At 43.9% G+C, this 21,046-nt stretch overlaps 3 protein-coding genes across 7 annotated transcripts; 1 reads left to right on the top strand and 2 right to left on the bottom strand.

Moving 5' to 3' along the window:
* Positions 1-5,115: 5,115 nt before the first annotated feature.
* Positions 5,116-9,379, top strand: LOC120709451 (protein MHF2 homolog). Of its 3 annotated transcripts, none has more exons than XM_039995078.1 (7): positions 5,116-5,214; positions 5,304-5,421; positions 6,111-6,187; positions 6,301-6,384; positions 6,488-6,527; positions 8,143-8,196; positions 8,339-9,379. In XM_039995078.1, the coding sequence occupies exons 3-7, from the start codon at positions 6,134-6,136 to the stop codon at positions 8,440-8,442; spliced, it is 336 nt and encodes a 111-aa protein (XP_039851012.1). In that variant the 5' UTR covers positions 5,116-5,214; positions 5,304-5,421; positions 6,111-6,133; the 3' UTR covers positions 8,443-9,379. The 3 variants fall into 3 exon arrangements, with proteins under 3 accessions (XP_039851012.1, XP_039851013.1, XP_039851014.1); XM_039995079.1 differs by having other exon boundaries at positions 5,124-5,214; positions 5,313-5,421; XM_039995080.1 differs by lacking the exons at positions 5,116-5,214; positions 5,304-5,421 and adding an exon at positions 5,698-5,846.
* Positions 9,380-9,545: 166 nt separating this feature from the next.
* On the bottom strand, positions 9,546-15,748 carry LOC120709450 (sucrose-phosphatase 1-like). 2 transcript variants are annotated; one of them, XM_039995076.1, is made up of 9 exons: positions 15,553-15,748; positions 14,717-14,785; positions 14,323-14,622; positions 14,133-14,234; positions 13,712-13,906; positions 13,287-13,577; positions 11,572-11,758; positions 9,969-10,015; positions 9,546-9,870 (listed from the first exon to the last, which is right to left on the bottom strand). In XM_039995076.1, exons 2-9 carry the CDS (start codon positions 14,774-14,776, stop codon positions 9,778-9,780), a joined length of 1,275 nt encoding a protein of 424 aa, XP_039851010.1. In that variant the 5' UTR covers positions 14,777-14,785; positions 15,553-15,748; the 3' UTR covers positions 9,546-9,777. The 2 variants fall into 2 exon arrangements, with proteins under 2 accessions (XP_039851010.1, XP_039851011.1); XM_039995077.1 differs by having other exon boundaries at positions 9,547-9,870; positions 14,717-14,808; positions 15,553-15,689.
* An 811-nt stretch (positions 15,749-16,559) lies between these two features.
* On the bottom strand, positions 16,560-21,046 carry LOC120709452 (cyclin-L1-1-like). Of its 2 annotated transcripts, none has more exons than XM_039995082.1 (8): positions 20,605-21,046; positions 19,537-19,618; positions 19,297-19,437; positions 18,918-19,084; positions 17,682-17,943; positions 17,247-17,592; positions 17,119-17,160; positions 16,560-17,021 (listed from the first exon to the last, which is right to left on the bottom strand). In XM_039995082.1, exons 1-8 carry the CDS (start codon positions 20,754-20,756, stop codon positions 16,960-16,962), a joined length of 1,254 nt encoding a protein of 417 aa, XP_039851016.1. In that variant the 5' UTR covers positions 20,757-21,046; the 3' UTR covers positions 16,560-16,959. The 2 variants fall into 2 exon arrangements, with proteins under 2 accessions (XP_039851016.1, XP_039851015.1); XM_039995081.1 differs by having other exon boundaries at positions 17,119-17,163; positions 17,250-17,592; positions 20,605-21,044.

The raw sequence follows: 21,046 nt of genomic DNA on the forward strand, positions 1-21,046 counted from the left end.
GATATATTTTAGGTTTGATGTATATGTTAGGTATATTTTAAACTACAAGTAAGATATAGTTTAGGTTAATTTTAGGTATATGAATTCTTTAAATTAGAAATATTTTAATAATGTTTACCTATAGTTGAACTATAGTTTAGGTATAGTTTTCTGTACCGGGTTTTAAGTTAATCATGAAAATTTGAGGGAATTGTACTTAATATTGAATACATATTCGAATGAATTACATTGTAGGTGCTTATAGGTAATCAGAACACCGATTCAAATGAATTACTGAATAATTTGTAATGCATTAGCAGGGATGAATTCGAAACTAGTAAATATCAGAGTTCATCATGGCAATGGGATCATCAATTATTGTGACTCGGGGGTAGATTTAAGTCAGTTTTAGTATGTAGATACAATTGTGAGCAATCCAATATACATGAGACATGGGGATATGTTAGGTTGGATGTATAATTTTCTGCAAGTTGACCCCAAGTCAGTGGAGGATTAAAGTTTCTGGTGTAGTTCCAAGGCAGCGTGAGTATGGTTGGCGCTGGGAATTGGCCGATATGAGGAACTCGAAATGTTGGTGTGGATTTATCCATATGGCTACGAACACAATGAAATTCCGTCTTGTTGTGCTTCTGCAGCAAGAATTGGCAAACTTAACTGCAGGAGAGAGTAGCATGAGTCATGCCGGTGCTGCACCAGAGGAGGTGGCTGAAACCGATTGGCTGATTGGTGGCCGACAGGAGCCTGTCCGCTCTTGGAAAGCCGACTAGCGCATGTCGGCCCTTGCACAGCCGACAGGTACTTGTCGGCTCTCATAAAGCCGACAGGCCCATGTTTGGGCCAACAGCCCCTAGAATGTTATTGGGCCGATACGGCAATCGGGCCGACTGGGTCCTGTCGGCCGTCCAAGGGCCGACAGGTCCTTTTGGCGCCGACAAGCCGCGACCGCGTGGTCCGCGTGCGCCACATCAAATGACACGTCGCCTATCGGCTTTCCAACAGCCGATTAGTTGCCAGTCAGTTTTTGGAGGGCCGACAGGCACATATTTTTGCAATTTTCTCAATTTGGCATTTATTTTTTGATTAACTATTAAAATAATATTATTAAAAAATCCAAGAAAAAATGCTAATCATCCTCGCGGTAGCGTAGGGGATTGGGTCGCCGATCCCAGCCCGCCGTCTCCGCCGCGCATTGATGCGGGGCCCGGTGTCACGCCGGTGTCCCTCTCCCGCACCCGGCTTGATGGGCGGCAGTGGCATCCCAGGGACACACCCAGCTTGGTGGGCGGCGGCGTGGTCCCTCTCCCACACTCGGCTTGTAGGGCGGGGGCGGCGTCCGGGCCCCACACCTGGTGCGTTCACGGCGGCGGGCGAAGGCCGCACGAGGCGGCGGCGGCGGCTGGAGGTGGCAACCTCATCGCGGCGGCCCGTAGTGTTGGCAGCCGGGTTTGCGGCGGCAGGTGGAGGCCGCAACAAGCGCGGTAGATGGCGGCCCACGAGTCACGGCCAGTTCACAGGAGTCGCGTGGGAGGAAGACCGAAATTTTGTGGAAAAAATGAGTGCAGGAGAGGGGGTTCGAACCCTACCCGGGCTGTGCAGAAGTGGGGATGCGCGTGCGGGGTGGAGGAGCGCTAGAGTGGAAGCGCGTTGAAGCGTCGAAGCGGGGGATGATCCATATAACGTGGGCCGTTGGATTGGGTTGATGCTCAGTTAGTAGTATTTGTAGCCGTCGATTTTTATGGAGTACAGATTCTGGGAATGGTGCACTGCATGCTGAATGTCTCAGCAGGGAGGAATTTTTTTTTGAAAAGCTGGCAGGAGCACTGCTCTGTCATTTAAGGGAGAAGAAGCACTCAGAGTGTCTTACAAGTCTGATATTACATAGAAACTAAGGAACTCAAACTCTGAAAGAAACAACGATACATAAATAACTAAGATAACTCTGGCCCTTAACAGGCCAACTTTTTGGTGTTCAATTCAAATTTGATCTCATGCAACACCTCCGCTGGAGTCTTCTACATTTGCTGGAACACTCCTGTTTCTTTCCTTGCAAATGTTTCAGGCACAATACATCATCATCGCCGCTTTGGTCTTCCTTGTTTTCTTTGGCAGATGCGCCAGCTCCTTTTGCCACCAATCAACAACCTCCGATCCACTTTCTGGTGGTCGAACTAATTGTTGTGTCCATTCTTCCATTTTTTTTCCAAACTAGTTTAGCGGGGAGGAATTTGTGGGTGGATTGATCATAATTCAATCTATGCTTTAGGCTATCCACACTCATCCTCCTCTATTTTCCTTCCCTAAAAGAATATTCATGTCCTGATCATTCAAATTCTCTCATCTATATCTATTTTCGCTGCATCCATTCATCATCTATATCTCTTCTCTATCCCAACTTCTAGCCACGGACCCACACATCAGATTTTATTTTTATCTCCCTCCCCCTCCCCTCCTATTCTCTCTCCCCACCCCGTCGCTCTCTCTCCCCCCTCTCTCTCTCCTCCCCTCCCCGTCGCTCTCTCTCCCCCTCTCCCTCTGCGGCCATGGCGAGGCGGGCGCGGAGGCTGGGAGCGCCCCCGCACCGGGCGGGCACGGAGCAGGGGACCCGCCCCCGGCGGCGGGCCTCGCGCACGCCGGCCTCGAGCTTGCCGAGCCATGACGGCGACCCCTCCCCCTGCCGGCGCCGCGCGTGGCCGCGGCGCATGCCCGCTCAGAGGCCTGGCGACGGTGGCCGGAGCTGCCCGTGGCCGCAGCGCGCACCCGTGCGGGGGCCTGGCTGCGGCGGCCGGAGCCGCGCGAGGCCGCGGCGGGGGCCGCAGGGGGAGACGGAGGGGCGGCGAAACAAGGCGGGCCGCATCGACCTCCGCCCTTCGCGTGGTCACCTCCTCCCTCCCTCTCTCCGCGGCGGGGGCACGGGGCGGCGCCCCTCCCCTGCGGCCCGTCCTCTGCCCCGTCCGCCGACGAGCCGCGGCCCTCGGCGTTGCGAACCTTGGTAGAGCCGCGAGCGGAGCGGCCGCCATGGCGAAGCAACCCAGCCTCGATTCGATCCTCGAGCTCGGCGGAGCGTGGGCACGGGGTGCCCTGCGGGCCGCCGGCGAAGTCGGCGGCGGATCCCCGCGTGTAGCGGGCTGGCGGCTGCGGGCGTGCGCGGGGCGTGGCGCGTGGCGGGGCGTGGCCGTGGCGGGGTGCGGCGGTGGCGGCGGGCTCTCCCTCCGGGCCGTGGCGGCCAGGGCGGGGCCGAGCCGAGCGGAGCAGAGCAGAGTGGCGGCCATGGCGGAGCCGAGCGGAGCAGAGCCGAGAGGAGCAGAGCGGTTGGGGTGCGGCGCGAGCAGAGGCTCGGTGGGGCTCACACGGACGCAGGGGACTTCCCCAGCCATGGGGGATCCTCCCTCCTCCTGCACGCCACCGGACGTTGCAGGGGAGACCGCTGCAGCTCCCATTTCCTCTAAAGCGTCCTGGAGGAGCCTTTACGGGATGCCGGTGTGAACAGCCTTAGCGGGTTGATTATTGCCGGGAAATAGCGCCAGCCAGGGACAGCAGGTTCGGCTGACTTTGATTTCGGCCCATCTAGAGACTACGAAAATAGAGTCGATTTGTTTTCGCTTTTCTGGACCTCGCTTTTTTGAGAATATAGATTTTGAGATAAGCTAGTTGTCTGGACAATCGGTTGTCTGCATAAGCTGGGTGTTTGACAATTCTAATTATTTTGAGTTGATTCTCTGAGTTGAATAGTAAAATAGCTGAAATGCCCTTGAGGCTGATGATATCTCATTTTTTCTGAATACGAGCAGAATTCAATAATTCATATATTTTTTGAGTATCTTGACTATATAATTAACATTAGATTAAATATATTAATATCATAGATATAATTACTACATAATTACAAAAATGATGGATACATATTTCTTCTTTCTTTTTTTCCTACTCTCTCTCCTTATCTCTTCTTCAATCTCACGCAGTGGAGCTCGCGCCTCCGCCTTGCGTTGGAGCTCTAGCGCCGGTCGGCTGCCTCCGTCGGCTCGAGGTCTTGTGCAGCAGCAGGGGAGGCGCCGGGCGCGGATCAAGAGCACTGCGCAGATCCGGGTTCGTGTTCCCACGCGGGAGCCGCACCGCTCCCCGACGGCGGTGGGCGGCACAAGAGGGGTGCCGGCGCGGCAGAGGGGCGGCACCGGTAGAAGGGCAGCGGCGATATCGGAGGCGGATGGGTGGAACGGGGGGAGGAGGGGTATCGGAAGACAGGGGACAGGGCAGTAAGTGGAAAGGGACTTGGAAAATCCACTCGCTTCATCCGTGTGTGCGAGTTTTGGGCCGTGATGGGGAGAATCGCGATTCACATTGTATCGGAAATTACTAAGGAAGCAGCGGCCTAGAGAAGCAAGAAATAATCGAAGCACTTAGGTGGGATTTTCGCATATTCCGACCAAGAATCCACTTATAAGCGGAAACAAACAGCCCTAGACGAGACTCAAAATTAGAAGAACTTTGGGCCAGCTGGAAGGGGAGAGGTTTCAGCCCATTTTGGAGTTTAAAGCTTGTATTAGTCTGGAGAGATTTTCATGCTTGAAGTTTTGTTCAAATGTAATATATAATTTAAATTTGATGGATTTGGGGGGTTTAGATGGGGTTAGGCCAGTCTCAGTGGGAATTTTATGAATACATATATCTAGACTGGGAACTAAGTAACCGTACCAGATGAGTTTTATGGTCATGAAATTCTCCTCACATCCCATGAAACTCTATCCTTCTCTCTTCTTACCACGTCAGCAAAATTGATAATATTTAATGTCATAAAACTCTTCGTGAAACCCCCACTGAGACTGACCTTAGTGTTTTGGTCTTTTGGAGCACAATTCAAACACTCATGTGTGATACTCCTATCGTGCAAGTTTTGAATTTTGTCTATTTCCAGCTAGAAAGAAAAATAAATCAACGAACGATGCCGCCCGCCCGTCCCAGTCTCCCAGAGCGCTCGCTCTCTTCGCGCCTCCCGAACAGGCCCGACTGCATTAGACCGTCCACAGTGGAGGCAGTAAATGATGCACTGTTTGACACTGTATTTGACACTGTAGATGCACTGTTTAGCAGAGGGTGTGGGAACGAGGAGTGTATACAGAGAGGGCAACAAATTTGCTCTTTCCCTCCGCTGTAGACAGAGACGGCGCCGGCGACGGCGCCAGGAGTGGCGGCCATCCCTCCCTCACTCCTCCTCCGGGGGTAAGCAGACCGGACGCTACCTCCCTTGCTCCCTCCCTCTCCCCTGGACATGAGCAAATGGCGCCCTCCCTCACTCCCTTCTCCTCTAGTGCGAACAGGTCGGCGCCCTGCCTCAACCTGCTCCGGCCTCAGCAAATCGGGATTGACCAGCGCCTCATCGTTCTTCGCCCACCAAGAGGAGCCAACGCCCTTCACCAGCACCTCGCGGTAATTGAATCCCAACATACGTATGCATCTAGGGTTAGGGTAAAACGTATTGATGAAGGGATTTCAGGGAGGCGAAGTACCTTGTCTACCTCCCTCTCTTGAGATGTTGCCTTGTTCCTTTTCTAAAATTGATGATACACTTGCTAGGTTATAAAATGGATTCTACACCAGCAAAGTTAAAAACTGTTGCTCAAAACTTGTATTGACATGCATTATTCATGTGTGCATTGGCAATGCTAAAGGTTATGCATTTTCAGATTACGACGAGCATTTGTTTTTGATTTAAGTTGGACAAAAGGACCAAGCTTTTAATATACTCAGATTCAGATTAATTGAGGAAGAGAGGCATTTATCTACCAGCATCCATGTGAAGTCTCATACTTTTGCTTGTACCCATAAAAACATTGCACTCTGTGTTCCTTATGGTAATATCTAGACCTCCTAATTATATATGTGACAAGTATGTGCAATTATAGGTTAATTGTGGCTATATATGTATGGACTTGTTATATATGTGTATGGGTCAGGCCTCCTAATTATGTGTGTAATTGTTATCGATGTGATTTGTGTGAATCATGACTAAATGCCTGTGGACATTTTGCATTTTTATGTCTAATTAAATATGTAATTGTAAAACTTTAATTTAATTATTTGCATACTTTTAATTTCTTCTTCTGCATCCCATGCAGTCGCGGCAAAGCTGCTAGTCACCATGGACGAAGATGCGACGGCGAGCAACTTGCGCGCTGCTGAGACATTTGATCCTGTAAGCTCATCTGACCCGGACCACAACATACCCTTCCCTCCAATTTCAATTTTGGCTGGGAGCTGTAACCTTTTTTTTGGGGGGGAGGGGGGGGGGGTGGGGGGGTTGAACAGGACCTTATTCACGCCATCTTTAAGCTGGTGTGGAGGCGGCGGGCAGAGAAGAGCAGGGGTGGCAATGAGGACATCGACATTGAGGTGATTCATCGGTCCAGCCCAAACCTAGATGTTAAGAAATTTTCTGGACCTCCCCTTCCCCTCTTCATCTACTGACCAGTGTGCACTATTTTCTAATTTGCAGCCTGCTCCGAAGACTTCGAGAAGAAACCGGAGTACAACTGGTGAGTCTTTATTTTCTTGTTTTGTTTACTACCAGCAAAGATTTGTTACATGCTTGATGAGGACACTTGCTAAACATTAGGAAAACAGTATGAAATAGGTTCTAGAAAGTGTATGTGTTGGTCTTTAGTGCAGTCAAACGGCATCAGTTCAGAAACCCATAATGTTTCCCCACTCCCACCCTCTTACATAGTCAGTGTTAACACTACAAAGAAATATTAGTGCTTCAACTTCTGTTGCCTATGTAGGGATGTGCATACCTATTATCGCATTGGCAATCAGTAATATGTGTCCACCAGAGAAAATTCAGTTAAAAGTTCTTTCTGAAACTATTTCAGGGGGTTACACATATCCAATTTTTTTAGCTAGTTTCGGTATGACAAGCAGACAATAGGATTGATCAGATATTCATGAGTTAGTCTTTTATTTGCTCCTATTACTATAGTTGTAACAGTAAACACTTATGTTGGTCACCTAGCAGTCTAGCACACACAAAACCATCTAATTTGTCCTCTACCTTCTTTACATTAGGGATGGGCATATTGCATACTCCCTCCATTTCAAAATGTAAGGCGTATTTTGTTTCTTTAGGACAACCCTTGACCAATAATTATTCTATTAGTAAGCAGTTTTCTGATGCAAAATTAATGTTATTGGATTATTATTGAAAAGCACTTTCTTATGAATATGATTTTGTATAACATAAATGATATATTAATTGAGTAATTGTTGGTCAAATTCTTTCTTCAAATGAACGAAAATGCACTCTACATTTTGAAATGGAGGGAATACCTATTGTAGCGTCGGCAACAAGAGTAACATATGACAAAAAAAGTAACAAATGACTATCAGATGAAATTTCTGGTTCAAATTATTCAAGGGGTTGCACTTCAGTATAGCAACCCAGGCACTTAATAGGTTTGATGAGATAGTCATTGATTTCAGTATAGCAGTAAACACATGTCTTGGTCACCTAGCACCCAGAAATTCTTTGAGCTTAGCACCTGTTTTCTGTTCAAGTAAGATGGCTTCACTTCCATGTATCTAAGCTTTCATTGCTATAGAAGACATAATATCATCTTATTCGGCAATAGCAATATGAAATGGCTAATACAATTTGACCTTATTAGTCATGAATTGACTTGTATAATCGCACTTACATACCTCAAGTGTTTGAGGCTGTCTGAGCAAACTAATGATATGTAGGTTATGTCCTGATGCCTCTTTAGCCTATTTTATTTATCTTCTGGCTTTTGTCTAGATTGGAATTAGACAGCGAAAGATTTCCAGGTACAATATTAAATCTGGTTTTAACATTGGGATCTTTCTGTCATGGTTATGTCTGATTTAGTGGCTACCTGGCCGTAGCTTGGGATAAGAGTAGCACCAAGACAAAAACTTCGGTGACTAGATGGTTTTCTTAATGAAAAAGGTTGAACTGGATTTCTGTTTTTGTAAGGGATCAAGCATTGGCACTGGAAAGAGCATGAAAGCTGTATTTGACTCAATCGTTTCCACCCTTGTGGTTTAGCTCGACAATATACAGTTGAAATTACTTGCTGCGGCCTTATTGTGAATTTATTCGTGATATGCTGACATGCTGTGTTCACCTGACAGCTAATGCAAGTGCGCTTAAAGTCAGCTGTGAACTTTTGCGCATATTCATTACAGGTTTGCACCTCTGAAAAATGCTGCATAACCTCATGCTAGCAACTAGAAGCACCAATTCCATTTCTGTAGTTTGAACTTGCACAGACTATTCAACGTTCTGCTTCCCATTTCTGTAGTTTTAACTCTGAAATTTCTCTTGCAGAGGCTATTCAACGTTCTGCTTTTATTGCTGAGGCGGAGGGAGCTACTGTTATCGAACCCACCCATCTAGAGCGTGTATTGCCGCAGCTTCTCTTGGACTTTTGAGGCTCCCCTATGGAGCTTCCGGATCCATTTATTCGAGCACATTCAGGCATAGGAGGGTAAAGATGCCTAATGACTGTGTAGTGCAGATGCAATCACTGGAACCATATGATTGATCAATGCCTTGTAAACATATGCAGCTTCTGCATCTGCTAAGCTTGGCGAAAGGAAAAGGTAGCATCAATCATCATACAGATGGTTGTTTATCACTTCAGGGCAGCAGCCCAGTTACATATGTCAGCAGTTGCTGTCCATCCAGTGCTAAAGCTTAGCAGCGGTCTGTATTGTAGCTTGAGGGAATTTCCTTTTGAGGCTGTTTAGCTTCAAGAAACTTTGGCAGAACAGTACTCTAATGGTGTCTTTATGAAATAGAGGCAGCTCGCTTAAAAGATGGGTCAGTTTCATTTCCATAGGTCAGTCTCAGTGCACAGTTTCATGGCAGAATTATCAAGATTGAAAATTAGGTAACTGTGCCAGATAGGTTTCATAGTGATGAAACTCCGCGTTGAAGTTCAGAATCGAAGGTTATAACTATCCGTCTCTGCAGACTTGCCATTTGCAGATGAGGTGATGACGGCTGTGAGCGTTCCTTTGGCTCTCTAGATTGTGCTGTCTAGTAACCTCTGCATACGTGTAGCCTGTGTGCTTTGTTCGTTTTGCAGAAGTGCGCCTCTGGTTGCCTCCTAGGTACCAAGTTAAAACCGGCTTTGAACTTTGGGATCTCTCTGACTTTGTTATTGGGCAGAAGAATCATTGAAATAACTCTGGTGTATAGATGGTTTTCTCAGTGAAAATGTGGGCCTGGGTTTCTGTTTTTGTAAGGGAGCAAGCATTGGAACTGGGAAGAGATTGAAAGCTGTATTTGACTTGATTATTGTCACATTTCTACTGGACAATGTGTAGTTCAAACTTCAAAATAAATGTTTACCTCCATTCCAAATTATTAGTCATTTAGTTTTTTGATATATAGTTTTTGCTATACATCTAGATATATGTTACGTCTAGATGCACAGCAAAAAATACATATCTAGAAATGTAAAAATGACTGAGATTTTGGCTGTAGAATGTAAATTGCTAAAATAGCACTTCATTATTCATCAAGATTAGTGTGTGTGTATATATACCAAAGATGAATCACTTCGGCTTCTCATGGAAGTCATGAGATGGAGCATTTATCTTACATACCAAACAAGTAGGGCACCATATCCTCTCCCTGGACATCCTCCAGTGCGGTTAAGAAGTTAACATTATAAACATGAAAATAAGATTTTCTCAGATAAGCAGATACATTATTCTATCCTCAAGAAAATTCCATTTGCGGAGAGGCGGTAAATCGGTCTAAAGCTTAGATGCCTGCTCAACCCCTGAAGAGTAACCGTTCAGCCATGTCTTGTGGATGTGTGTTACCACAAAGCCCTCAGGGGATTCAGTCTGGGCACAAGAAAAACAATAGTTATATGAGCTTCATATCTGTTTCAAAATGTACGCATGCGTACAGAAGATATTTTAGCAAAGCAAAGCTGCCATACCTTTAGACTCAAGGCAAGACTTGATAGAGAGCACACTCGCACATCACCTGAAAGAATGAAAGATTAAGTCAAAATCAATTACCAAAAAAGAGAATGAAATCGGTGATTCTGAAAAGCTTTTAAATTATAGACAAAGGAAAATATCTAGTACAGTTGAAAGTCACATCCCACACATTGTATGATGTCCTACATTGAACAGAATTAGAGAACAAGGCACATTTCTATTAACTCAATATTGATACGTCACATCGCAGCACGTGCACATGAACCAGAAACATAACAGTTATATTACATATGTAATGAAGGTATAGGTAGAGGCTGAGGACAACCAAGAGGTTGGAGCACACTTTTGTTAATGTTATGCAAACCAATGGATTTATTTCACATTCTCAGCTCACCCAATGCTGGGCTACTGCATGCACCTCCCCTGCTTTTGCCATGGGAAGTTAGAAATACATCCCTTGCCTATGACCCAAAGATCAAATGGGGCAGCAAATTAAACTGCTTTATAAACGATTCTGTTTATTCCTGCTAATCTACAGACCTCTTCTGTGAAGAAACACAGAATACTTCTTGTAGGACTAGATGAAACAATGTTCATTTTACTTCTAAGTTCCTTGTATGACACTGATTGCATCACCAATATGTGAGTCCAGACCCACTTTGTCAGCGACACAATGAGGAATTCATAAATCATGTGGTATATTATTAGCAACTAATCCTCAATGCCATAAGAACCCAAACTATTAAGTGGAAATTCTCTTTGAATAAACTAGAGAAGAATAAAAAGCAACAAAATCATTATCATCATTTCTTTGACACATGCATTTTAAACCAACAGACCATCCATAGCAGGAAATCACAGACGCTACGGTCAAATCCAATACCCTTTTCAGTAACCCACCATAACATATAACATGTTATTCACCCTATCCAATAATATGAACCATCATGTAAACAAATACGCCGAGGTTTCTTGTAATGAGCTATTTAACCATCATGCACTTGTATGAGGTATTTAACATTTATTTGATAAAGGATATGACTTATGAATGCTTAGGATTCTGAATCTATAATCATTTCCGTCAGCTAAGATTCATGTTTACCTATTTGGTAAGGAATTATTTAGTGAATTAAAATATATTAATATGAAAAACTCAATGAACTATTAAAGCATATCTTATGCCTGCATAGTAGAAGCAAACATCATACAACTATCTGCACTTTGTATTTTGTTTGTACTTTCCCATCTGCATGAGCTAGTTAGTATTTACAAAAAATATAAGGATATAGCTAGTGAACGAAAAAAAGAAGGGTCTGACATGGCATGCTGTATGCATTGTTGAAAAGTTCTATATGAATGTGTTATCATTTTCATAAGCTATTTCCGGCATCACAACTTTACATATTGAGTAAAGAGATTGTCTTGTGAAATGGTCATGAAGATATAAGCAATGCAATCTACAAGTCGCAACAAAAACCCATGATTGAGTAGAGATGAAAGCAGAGGGATTTGATTAGAACTTGAAAAAACAGTATGCAATTGCACAAGAAGTTAATTTGGTTTTCCGTTAATATTAATCCGTTAATATTAAAGACTCACCTTCTGACTCCCACAAGTCAAATCTCACCAACCAGCTATCTGAACCAGTCTGTGTGATAAAAAGCCTGTCCACCCATGCTCGGTACTTTTTCCCTTGTTTGTCACCATAACATGATCCCAGTGCATCAATGGATGCATGGAGAGAGCACTCGAGCCCAGCTGGATGGATGATGACTCCATTTGCATGCTAACATACAGGACAAATAAGAAGGAATTAATTTAATAAGATCCAAGGGAAAAAAAAGGTGTATTCTGTGACAAGTAGTTATGAAAAGTCCTAGAGAACATTCCCTATATAGCATTAGATTAAAACCACATTCCTTCTATAGCCCTAGAAAATTTTGCTTCCCTTATTTGGCATCAGAATTTCCTTTTGGTTCCTTTCTCGACACTTCTGTTAGCTCCGTTAGTAATTTCCGTTAAATTTCACACCCAGGCATGTTAGATGTTCGGTAAAAGGACCAAAATACCCTTTGAAGACATTCATCCAGCCCGGACCCACACTAACTTCACGTCCCGCTCATTTCCTACCAAGATTTATACCAACAGGCTACTGCAGCTGGCAGCGATGCGGCGGATCTGAGGACAGGCTGGACAGTGCAGGGTACGAGCCCTTGCTGCCGACGATGCAAGCTGGTGGAGTCATTTCCCACGGGTGGCTGCAGGTGCAGAGGCAAGCCGGTGAGCATGGCGCGCCTGACGATGGCGCTGGCCTGCTGGGGTGGCCGTGCATGCTGGGAGCTGAGCAAGGAAGTAGCCAAGAAGGCCAGGAAGATCATTTGGGCGTTAGTTGGGCAGAGGGCAGTTGCCGTGGTTGAAAAAGTTGGTGTTCCAGCTTGCGCAGCCTGTGCTGTTCCACTCGGTACATACGCCTTGTCTTATTATCCTGTAGTGGCAGTGTATTTTACTCCTCTCATCTCCCAACAAAATGAAACGACAATGCCATGAACTGATCATAAGTTTAAGTTGAAACCCAATAATCTGTTTTTTTTATATATTTTCAGCTAGATTCTTTGTATACCGTCCATGTATTGCTCAAGAAATTACAAAGCTTCTCATTCCTTCTTATTTATCATAAAAAAATTAGCCCGAAAGAAGCGTGTGCTCGTTGCATTGCACTAATAAAGAGGTTTTAGCCCAAAAGAAGTCATTTACTGCTCAAGTGAACCAAATATGATGTTTGAACCTATAATTGTTTATGCATTGTTCATGTTGGAACCCATAGAGAACTTACCGGAATGTTTGTTTTTGTCTTTCGTATTTGGAGAATGATGTTCATATTCAGTTCTGTAATGGAGAACAAATAGTCTCCATTTTTCATTGAATGATTACATCAGACTAAAGCTGTCAAAAAGCATTATCCTTAGAATAATTTAGGGAAAGTGATTCAATTATATTCTTGTTCGTTAAATATCACTATAACTTGAATACACTGGGCTATCACTAGACAAATATGAGGGGCAAAAATGTCTCTTAGATAGGACGTAACATCCAACATAAAGGAAGTGTCAAGAAAGTAACGAACAAAAATTTCTGGTGTCAGATAAGGAAGACTAAACTTTCTAGTGCCATATAAGGAACCGAGTTTTAATCCAGTGCTAAGATGCAAGGTGAAGAATCACGCTCTAAGATACACGAGCTAAATCATATACATGCCACTGACAGGGTGAGCTAAAGTTAATAAACAAAATCAAACTGGGAACCTATGTACTTACAGTGATATTTTTGAAGTACTGTATAACTACTGAGTCAGCCTTTGGAACCTCAGCCCTGCGCCATTTCTCATAGAGAACATAGAACTTCACTACAGCATCTGTAGGTTTAAAAGAGGTATCCTTCGCATATGGAAAATCCACATCTCTAGGAGAAACGTTAGGTCCTAGCTTGAAGTGCCCAATAGCTTGTATAATACCAGCTGCACATCTCTCACTTGCATGAATTATCTTAGAGTTATCCTTCGCATTTTCTTGGTACCACTGAAGCAGTTCCTCTTGGGCATTGCTGACCTGAACATTTGGAGAAAAAAAAAATGGAGTTTCAATTCACTTATTTCTTTCGGGTTTCATCTCTAGCCTACCCCAACTTGCTTGGGAAAAAAGGCTATGTTGTTGTTGTTGTTGTTGTTGTATTGTATTCTTACCATGACACCATGTACACCAGGGATACTGAATAATTCTGCATCATTACCAGAATCACCGCAAACAAGAGTATTATTTGGTGGCTTTCCACATGAGCTTAGCTTCTTAAGAAGATATGCAAGTGCCTGGCCCTTTCCAGCCCCTTGAGGTAATATATCAAGGTCCTGGCCACCACTATATATAATTTTTGCATCTAACTGTTTAGAAGAAAAAAAACAAAGCAGTCAATAATAATGTGGACTCAGAGCAGTGGCGGAACCAGCTAGGTAGCATTATACGCCTTGGACTACCCTATTTTTTGAGATTTTCTCTTTCACTAATTAATAAATTAATAAACTTTAGCACAAAATACACATATACTAGTTAGGACTACCCTAAACTGAAATCCTGGTTCCGCTACTGATATGATGCATGGTCCCTCACCCCACGTTTCTCCAACTTCTCCGCAACAGATTTTATCACTTCCTGGGCACTCTTCTTGTCAACCAAAAAGCTGACCTTGTGTGGACGCTGTTCTGTCTCTGGCTGTATGCATGCAAATGTATAGTAACAAGGCATTATTAGTTCACAACCAAAAATATTTAAAGAGAGGAATGCATGCAGCAGAACAAACCTGAAGCTTCAGTTTGGAAAAGTTTGCAGTTTCCTGTACCACAATATTTCTGTCCCACTTATTATTCAGATATTCTTCCCAACCATCATCAGGAACCATTGCCTCGCCATATGTTATCTCAGTGCCCACAGACATGATAGTGATGTCTGGGGTCAGCATAGGCTTCTCTTTCCTCAATTCCTTGTAGAGAGTAGGCGATCGTCCAGTTGAAAAGACAAGTAGAGAATCCTGACAGTAAATGGACTCCCACAGGGCAGCAAACCTAAGCAAGGACAAGTTCTCCTCATCATGGTGATCAACCTGCAAATTTTAGTCGTCCCAAAAGAATCAACATCGACATCACATACAGATAGGTCAGGGTGAATCGAGCATATGAGCTGAAAGACATACACACCATTGTATGGTCAAGATCTGAAACAATCATAAGACGAGCAGAACCATTGAGTTTATCCATTTTGGTAACCTGCAAAGAAGATGGTTATGAACCTGAGAGGAATTAAGCTTTCAGGTCATGATTTAGCATAAGGGACGAGACAGTAATTGATACTTCTATCTATGGCGTCAGCATCATTACAACATTGTTAGCTGGTAATAACATCACTAATTTTTGAAGTAGCAATTGAAGTATTTCTAGAAGGCACGTGGAAACAAATGATGGATTTTGGCTTTCCATGATCTTAACACCTTCACTGAATGTCAAGTTGGCAAATTTCATTGAGGAAACTTGTAAATAATGCACTTAACTTCATCCAAGAATTTACTAGAAAGATCATACTTCTGGGACAGTAAAATACAGAGCCCTTGGGTCCAATTTTACAAGAATGTTTCTTATCCTAACAAAACGAGACGTATATGAATTAAAGCAATACACGTGTAAACGAGACAGTAAATAATGCTCCCAAAACAGCATTATTCAAATCTATAGGTCTGAGGCATCCAATCAATCAAAAAGTAAATGAACGAAACGGACAAGGAAAATAAATAATCAAAATTACAAACTACTCCGGAGTCGCGATGAACTCCGAAATTCCTGGCAGCACTAGCTGGGATCATTGATCTTGGGCGCACGGCATGGGCATCGGAACAGCGAGGCAAAGGGGAAAGCGAAAGTGAAACAGACTTGATTCGGCGATTACGGAGTACTCCACAGCAACGAATACGGAAAGACATGAAACGAACGGACGGACGGACGGGCGGGCGGGCGATTCCATCCGAGCAGGGATCCCTTACCGACGAGAGAAGAGATCGATCCGAGGCCGAGAGGATCCGGACGGGCAGGCGGGACGGAGCAAGGGCGGTGGCGCGGAATGGAGATGGGGAGTGGCGGGTGTGGGGTGGGATGTGTTGCGATCCCAATTCCGTTGGCGCTTGTTGGGAGTCGGGAGAGGGATGGAGGGTGGTGAGAGAGAGGCGCGGCGCTGCCACACGTCCATCCGCTATCGGCATGGCGCATCGGTTTATGCCCCCACGAGATTCGATGCCACACGGCCACCCCTCGACAAAGGGTTTGGCACGTGGCACCACTCCCCCTGTAAAAAGATTTATTATTAACTGTTCTGAAGTACTGTTAGCCAGAAATACTACTTAGCCAGTTTAATAGAAGTTTCACGGAGGGTTTCATAACATTAAATATCATCATTTTTGCTGACATAACAAAAAAAGAGAATGATGTAATTTCATAAAATGTGAGACTGTTTAGTTCTAAAAAAAATTCTACAATACCCGTCACATCGAATTTTTGGATACATGCATAGAGCACTAAATATAGTTGAAAAAATAACTAATGACACAGTCTAACTGATTAGCACGAGACGAATCTTTTAAATCTAATTAATACATAATTGAATATTAATTATCAAATAACAACGAAAGTGGTACAGTGTCAAAATCTAAAAAAATTCACGAACTAAGCAGGGCCTGAGTAGAGTTTCATCACCATAAAACTTATACAGTTACCTAGTTCTCAATCTAGATAACCGTGTCCATAAAACTCCATTGAGACTGGCTTAATACGTATAAATTCCACACAGCAACGTATAAATTTGCGTGCTTCCAAGAAAGAATCCGCTATGCATTATGTATGGTTCACAAATCACAATATGTTTGCCACTTTCGGAGTTCGGATATAATTGTATAGAGGATCTATAAAGCTAGAATAGAGTCCCAATGTTTAATAATTAGAAAAATATTTTTCAACAAAATCACAATCTATCCTAAAAACTCTAGAATGCCTTGCCTTATATTTGAGAATGGAGGGAGATCGATTTTTTTTTCATTCTTCAAGAACTGTATCTTTTTCTAACACCCGCGAGCTATATATAGGAGTACGTGCATCACAATTCACACAGGCAAAGCAGCACGACAGTTTCCACACTCCCGTTACGACGGCAGTTCAATGAGGTAACTAATGCCAGTGGGCCCCGTACGCCAATTCTCCCTCGAGTCCTTGGTTCAGTTTCTACAAATTCAAGTCCCCAGCAGCATGTTACAAAATTCAGGTGCCAAAATAATGGAGGCAAAGGTAAAGCCATTGGCATGTGCAATGATGAGATGACACCCGCACTACAAATTATTCTGCTTCGTTCTTCTGTTGGTCTCCGTGCGGCGAAACTTTGTGGACAGGGATCCTCAGCTTGATCAATGGTGCCTGTGCCGATCCTTTTCACGAGATGAGTGGGAACTATAGTAGTCACCACGGTCTGAAAAAAGGTACACGAAAGTAAAATGAGAAAAATAAGTCATGAGTAAAAATAGTTCGGGGCTATCTATGGAGGCTGCTGTGCAAATATACCATACCTCGTGATGAGTGGCGCCTTGACCTCTGCTTGTCTGAATGTCCTGCATTAGAGATACAGCAGATCATCTGAGTGTCATAGCATGCTTCAAACCAGATAACTAAAAACCATGTTGGTTTACTGCCATACCCAAACTTCTCTCCCTAGAACGCCGTCTCCTGTCCCTTTCACGATCCGAGTCACGGCCCCTGCTATCACGATCAGAATCCCTACCCCTGCCATCACGGTCCTGTCCTCTTGATCTCTCTCGTTCTCTTTCCCGACTCCAGTCAACACCCAACTCTGATTTCTCATTCTTCAACTTCGCCGCTGCATCTTGTTTTCCATTGAGTTCAGCAGGCAATGGCTTACCTTCATCGTCACTTTTTTCCTTGACCTTGTCTGGTGCAGCCTTTGTCACCGAATCCTTCTCCTGGCTAGAACTTGAGGGTATAGGGGTTCCCTTATCGCTAGCAACAGCACTTGCAGGACTTTCCTGAAAATAAGTGAGTGTAAATTCAGTAGTCATTCTTAAAAAGGTAAACTCCATGAGTCCAATCCTTTTTAGTGGTGCTAGGTATTAACCTTTGAAACCTGCGGCTCTGGTGTCCTTCTAACAGTAAAGGAATCATTGTCTTTATATACTGGTATGTACTCTGACTTGGGGAGGCTGTAGAGGTGAGCAAGAACCCGGCAAACTTCTTGGATTCCAGCTTCATCAGCATCGAAGACAGTCCACCACGGAGGATCCTCAGGAAGGGCAATACCGCGTCTCCTAGCTGCAGCATACACAACTCCACATGCTACTACTTCACTCTTGAATCGCACACACAGAGTTGTCCTCAAGCTGATGTACAAAAAAAATATAGAATATGTTAATAAAAGTGCAAATCCAAATGAACAAAAAGGAAAATACAAGAAGCCATCTGACAGGATGGGTGATGCACAGGATCTAGTGTGAGACTTTATATTCAAAGTCCAAAAAGATTGTGAATGCCCCATTAGAAAAAATGTGCCATGGACAAAATGAATTGAAAATCCCCAAACAAGTCGCGATGGTGTGGTATGGAGTGTTGACGTTGGGACAAAGCTCTTGATGCTGTACTTTTTCTTTCTTTCTCGCAAACCTCACTCTCTGAGCTCAATATTCTGAAATGTATAGTTGTTCTAGTATATCCTATTGAAAAGGCCCATCAGTTGCTGGTTTGGGCTATCCGTGTTTCCCCTATTTACCCCCTTTATCTTTTGCATACATAGTTGTTCTTGTTTCAAACACACAGAAGAGCTATATAATTCTTTTCATTAAAGAAGAAGATGCATAGTTGCATTCATTTATGTATTTGTAATGCTCTCTTCTTTCTACCGCTTGCATCCCCCAAAAGGATAAAAAGTAAAGGGGTTGCCAACACTCAGCACAGCAATCATCTACATGTAGAAAATCTACGTTAATATGGATTACAACAATGTAGTTCATAATAGGATAGAAATGCACTCCCACAAGTTATGGAACTGGAACTACTGCTCAGACTTAAGAGAGTTCCATGACTTGCCCAAAAACACACATTGCCTTATAAATTGATTGCGTGTTTGAGGGGGAAGGGGCTTGAGCTAATGGGGAAGGAAATTGGTGAAAGAAGTTTCTCAATAAAGTTCTCAAAATTCATGATCAGGTAGCGTAACAAAGTCAAAAACAACTAAAGTGAAACATGTAAAGCTACTTCCTGTGTGTCCCCCAAAACTGAATAAGTAGATTGCATTGTCATCCATGAGTTCAAAATAGCTATAATTACAGCAAAATTGACTATTTGGGATCAGAATTACCTATCATTGGCAAGGTTCCATGCCTCTTGAGTCAGCTCAGGGGCTTCAAGTGTTACAAGGTAGTTCGATATGAACTTATGGGGGTGTTCGACATGGCAAATAAAACCCATCTCCTTCAACAGATGCCGTTCTGTCCTTATCAGATCATGCCTCAGCTCTGAGTATTTCTGCAGCAAAGATTAGTTTCAACCAGTCAGTTAGGATAATCATCGGATTCTCCAAAAAGAAGTACACCAACAACATATTAGGATACAATCAATATGAATGAGAGAGAAATAATCAGTGATTCTAACTTGATGCCATATATATCAAGCCTAAAAGTGCAGGGAGGTTTCCAAAGAAAAGAAATTGAAATTATGTTGAGTTGAACAAGATATACCTTTGAACAGATATCTAAGTATTCAATTGGCAAGTTTTCTCTCCTACATTCCATTCTATGGAATACAAATATAATATGCTTTGATCTTCTAGGACTTTCCTCCAACTTCCCTGCCAGCCAAACACAGCTAGCAGCAACTCTCTGCGAGCACAAGCAAGCAGGTCTATTAGTTAATTAAACTCAGAAAAGACTAAAAAATAAAAATGGTTCAACAACAGGAACTGAGGACAAAGATATTACCTTTGCACTAAATCGAACAAATGATTTCTTGCAGTAAAAGCGATGAAACAATACTTGTGCTGTGGCCATCACTGCTTGTGGTCTTAGGTTAGTCAAGGAATCCACAAAACAAATAAATTTTAAATACACAGAAAAACAAATTAGCATGAGGTCCACCTATGTTCACGGTACATAGCAAATATTTAAAACCTCCAACAGAATTATCTATTCTTTATGAAAATAATAATTGTATATAATACTCAAACAGTGAGTATTGTTAGGAATGTGGCAATCATTTTGATAATATAAAATTGTCCACAGTGGAAACAAAGTTTTGTACTTCAGTATATCATTTATAGCAGATGCTCATCTGTACTGCTTTCTGTAGTTTTATCAAATAGAAGATGGCATCAGCTCTTATATTCTCCATGACTCTTTTTTCTTATTTCATATTTTTATGGTTAAAAAACAGACATAATCTAGATGTCATAACAACAAAAAGGCCGAGTAAGTGTAGAAACACACTATTCACTACAGTTATCATTTTATTCAGCCAAGTACGGTATTTCATTAACAAGGATAAATCATGAGACAAAATAGCAAATAGATGCGGATCACCCTAACCTGATAAAATGTGAAAATTGCAGACTTGGTACCTAGCAATATCAAAGAGACTTCAGAACAAGCCAATTCTACAATTTATATGACATCAGCGCAGCAGAAAGAAATCCAGAGGCAACTAAAATTCATCCAATCACAAGTTATCACTGACTATCCAGCTTAATTAAGCAAAGCTGCTAGAATCTTAAATGGAAACACCTCACTGATCAATAACACTATAGAAGCCACAAATCTACCAGGCAAACTAACCTAATCCCAAGCAAAACCAAGGGAATTATTTCTACAAGAAAACAAATGACCTATAAATCGCACTTGAATGCTGAATAAGAGATGGACCATCCAATGGAAACTAATTACCTAACCCTAGAAACCCTAGGATCCTCGAGGAAACCCCGAAGGCCCTAACGAGTGGATTTGGACATAGAGCGGAGGCTGGATTAGCAAGAGGGACTGGATGCAAAAGGATACAGCCTGAGGAGGATGCCGCTCTCCTGGATGAGGTCGCATCCGTAGACGCGGAGCGCGGTCTCAGTGGCCTCGTTGATCCCATCCTTCCGCGACGGCGAGTCCCGCAGCTGCTCGTCCGTCAGGTAGAAGGTGTCAATCGCCGTGTAGATCATCCTCTACACGGGCCGCCCCGCCGCCGCTCGCCTCCCCAACGGTCGGCACCGCACCGCCTCACCGGCCGCCTCTGATCGGGCCGGAGCCGCCCCGGCGCTCCGCCAGGGCGACGGCAGCTGCGCGATGCGACGCGCGGCAGAGATGGAGGAGAGGAGGCTGGCGCGAGCGGGAGTGGCACGGTGAGGGCACGAGGGCGGCGTCGGCGGCGGCGGATGATCGGAAGACAGCGCCGGGGAAGGGGATTGAAATTGGAGCACCGCTCGGGAGTCGGGAGTCGGGAGTCGCGGGG

This window comes from Panicum virgatum, chromosome 5K, assembly GCF_016808335.1.
Source record: "Panicum virgatum strain AP13 chromosome 5K, P.virgatum_v5, whole genome shotgun sequence".
NCBI classification, from domain to species: Eukaryota; Viridiplantae; Streptophyta; class Magnoliopsida; order Poales; family Poaceae; genus Panicum; species Panicum virgatum.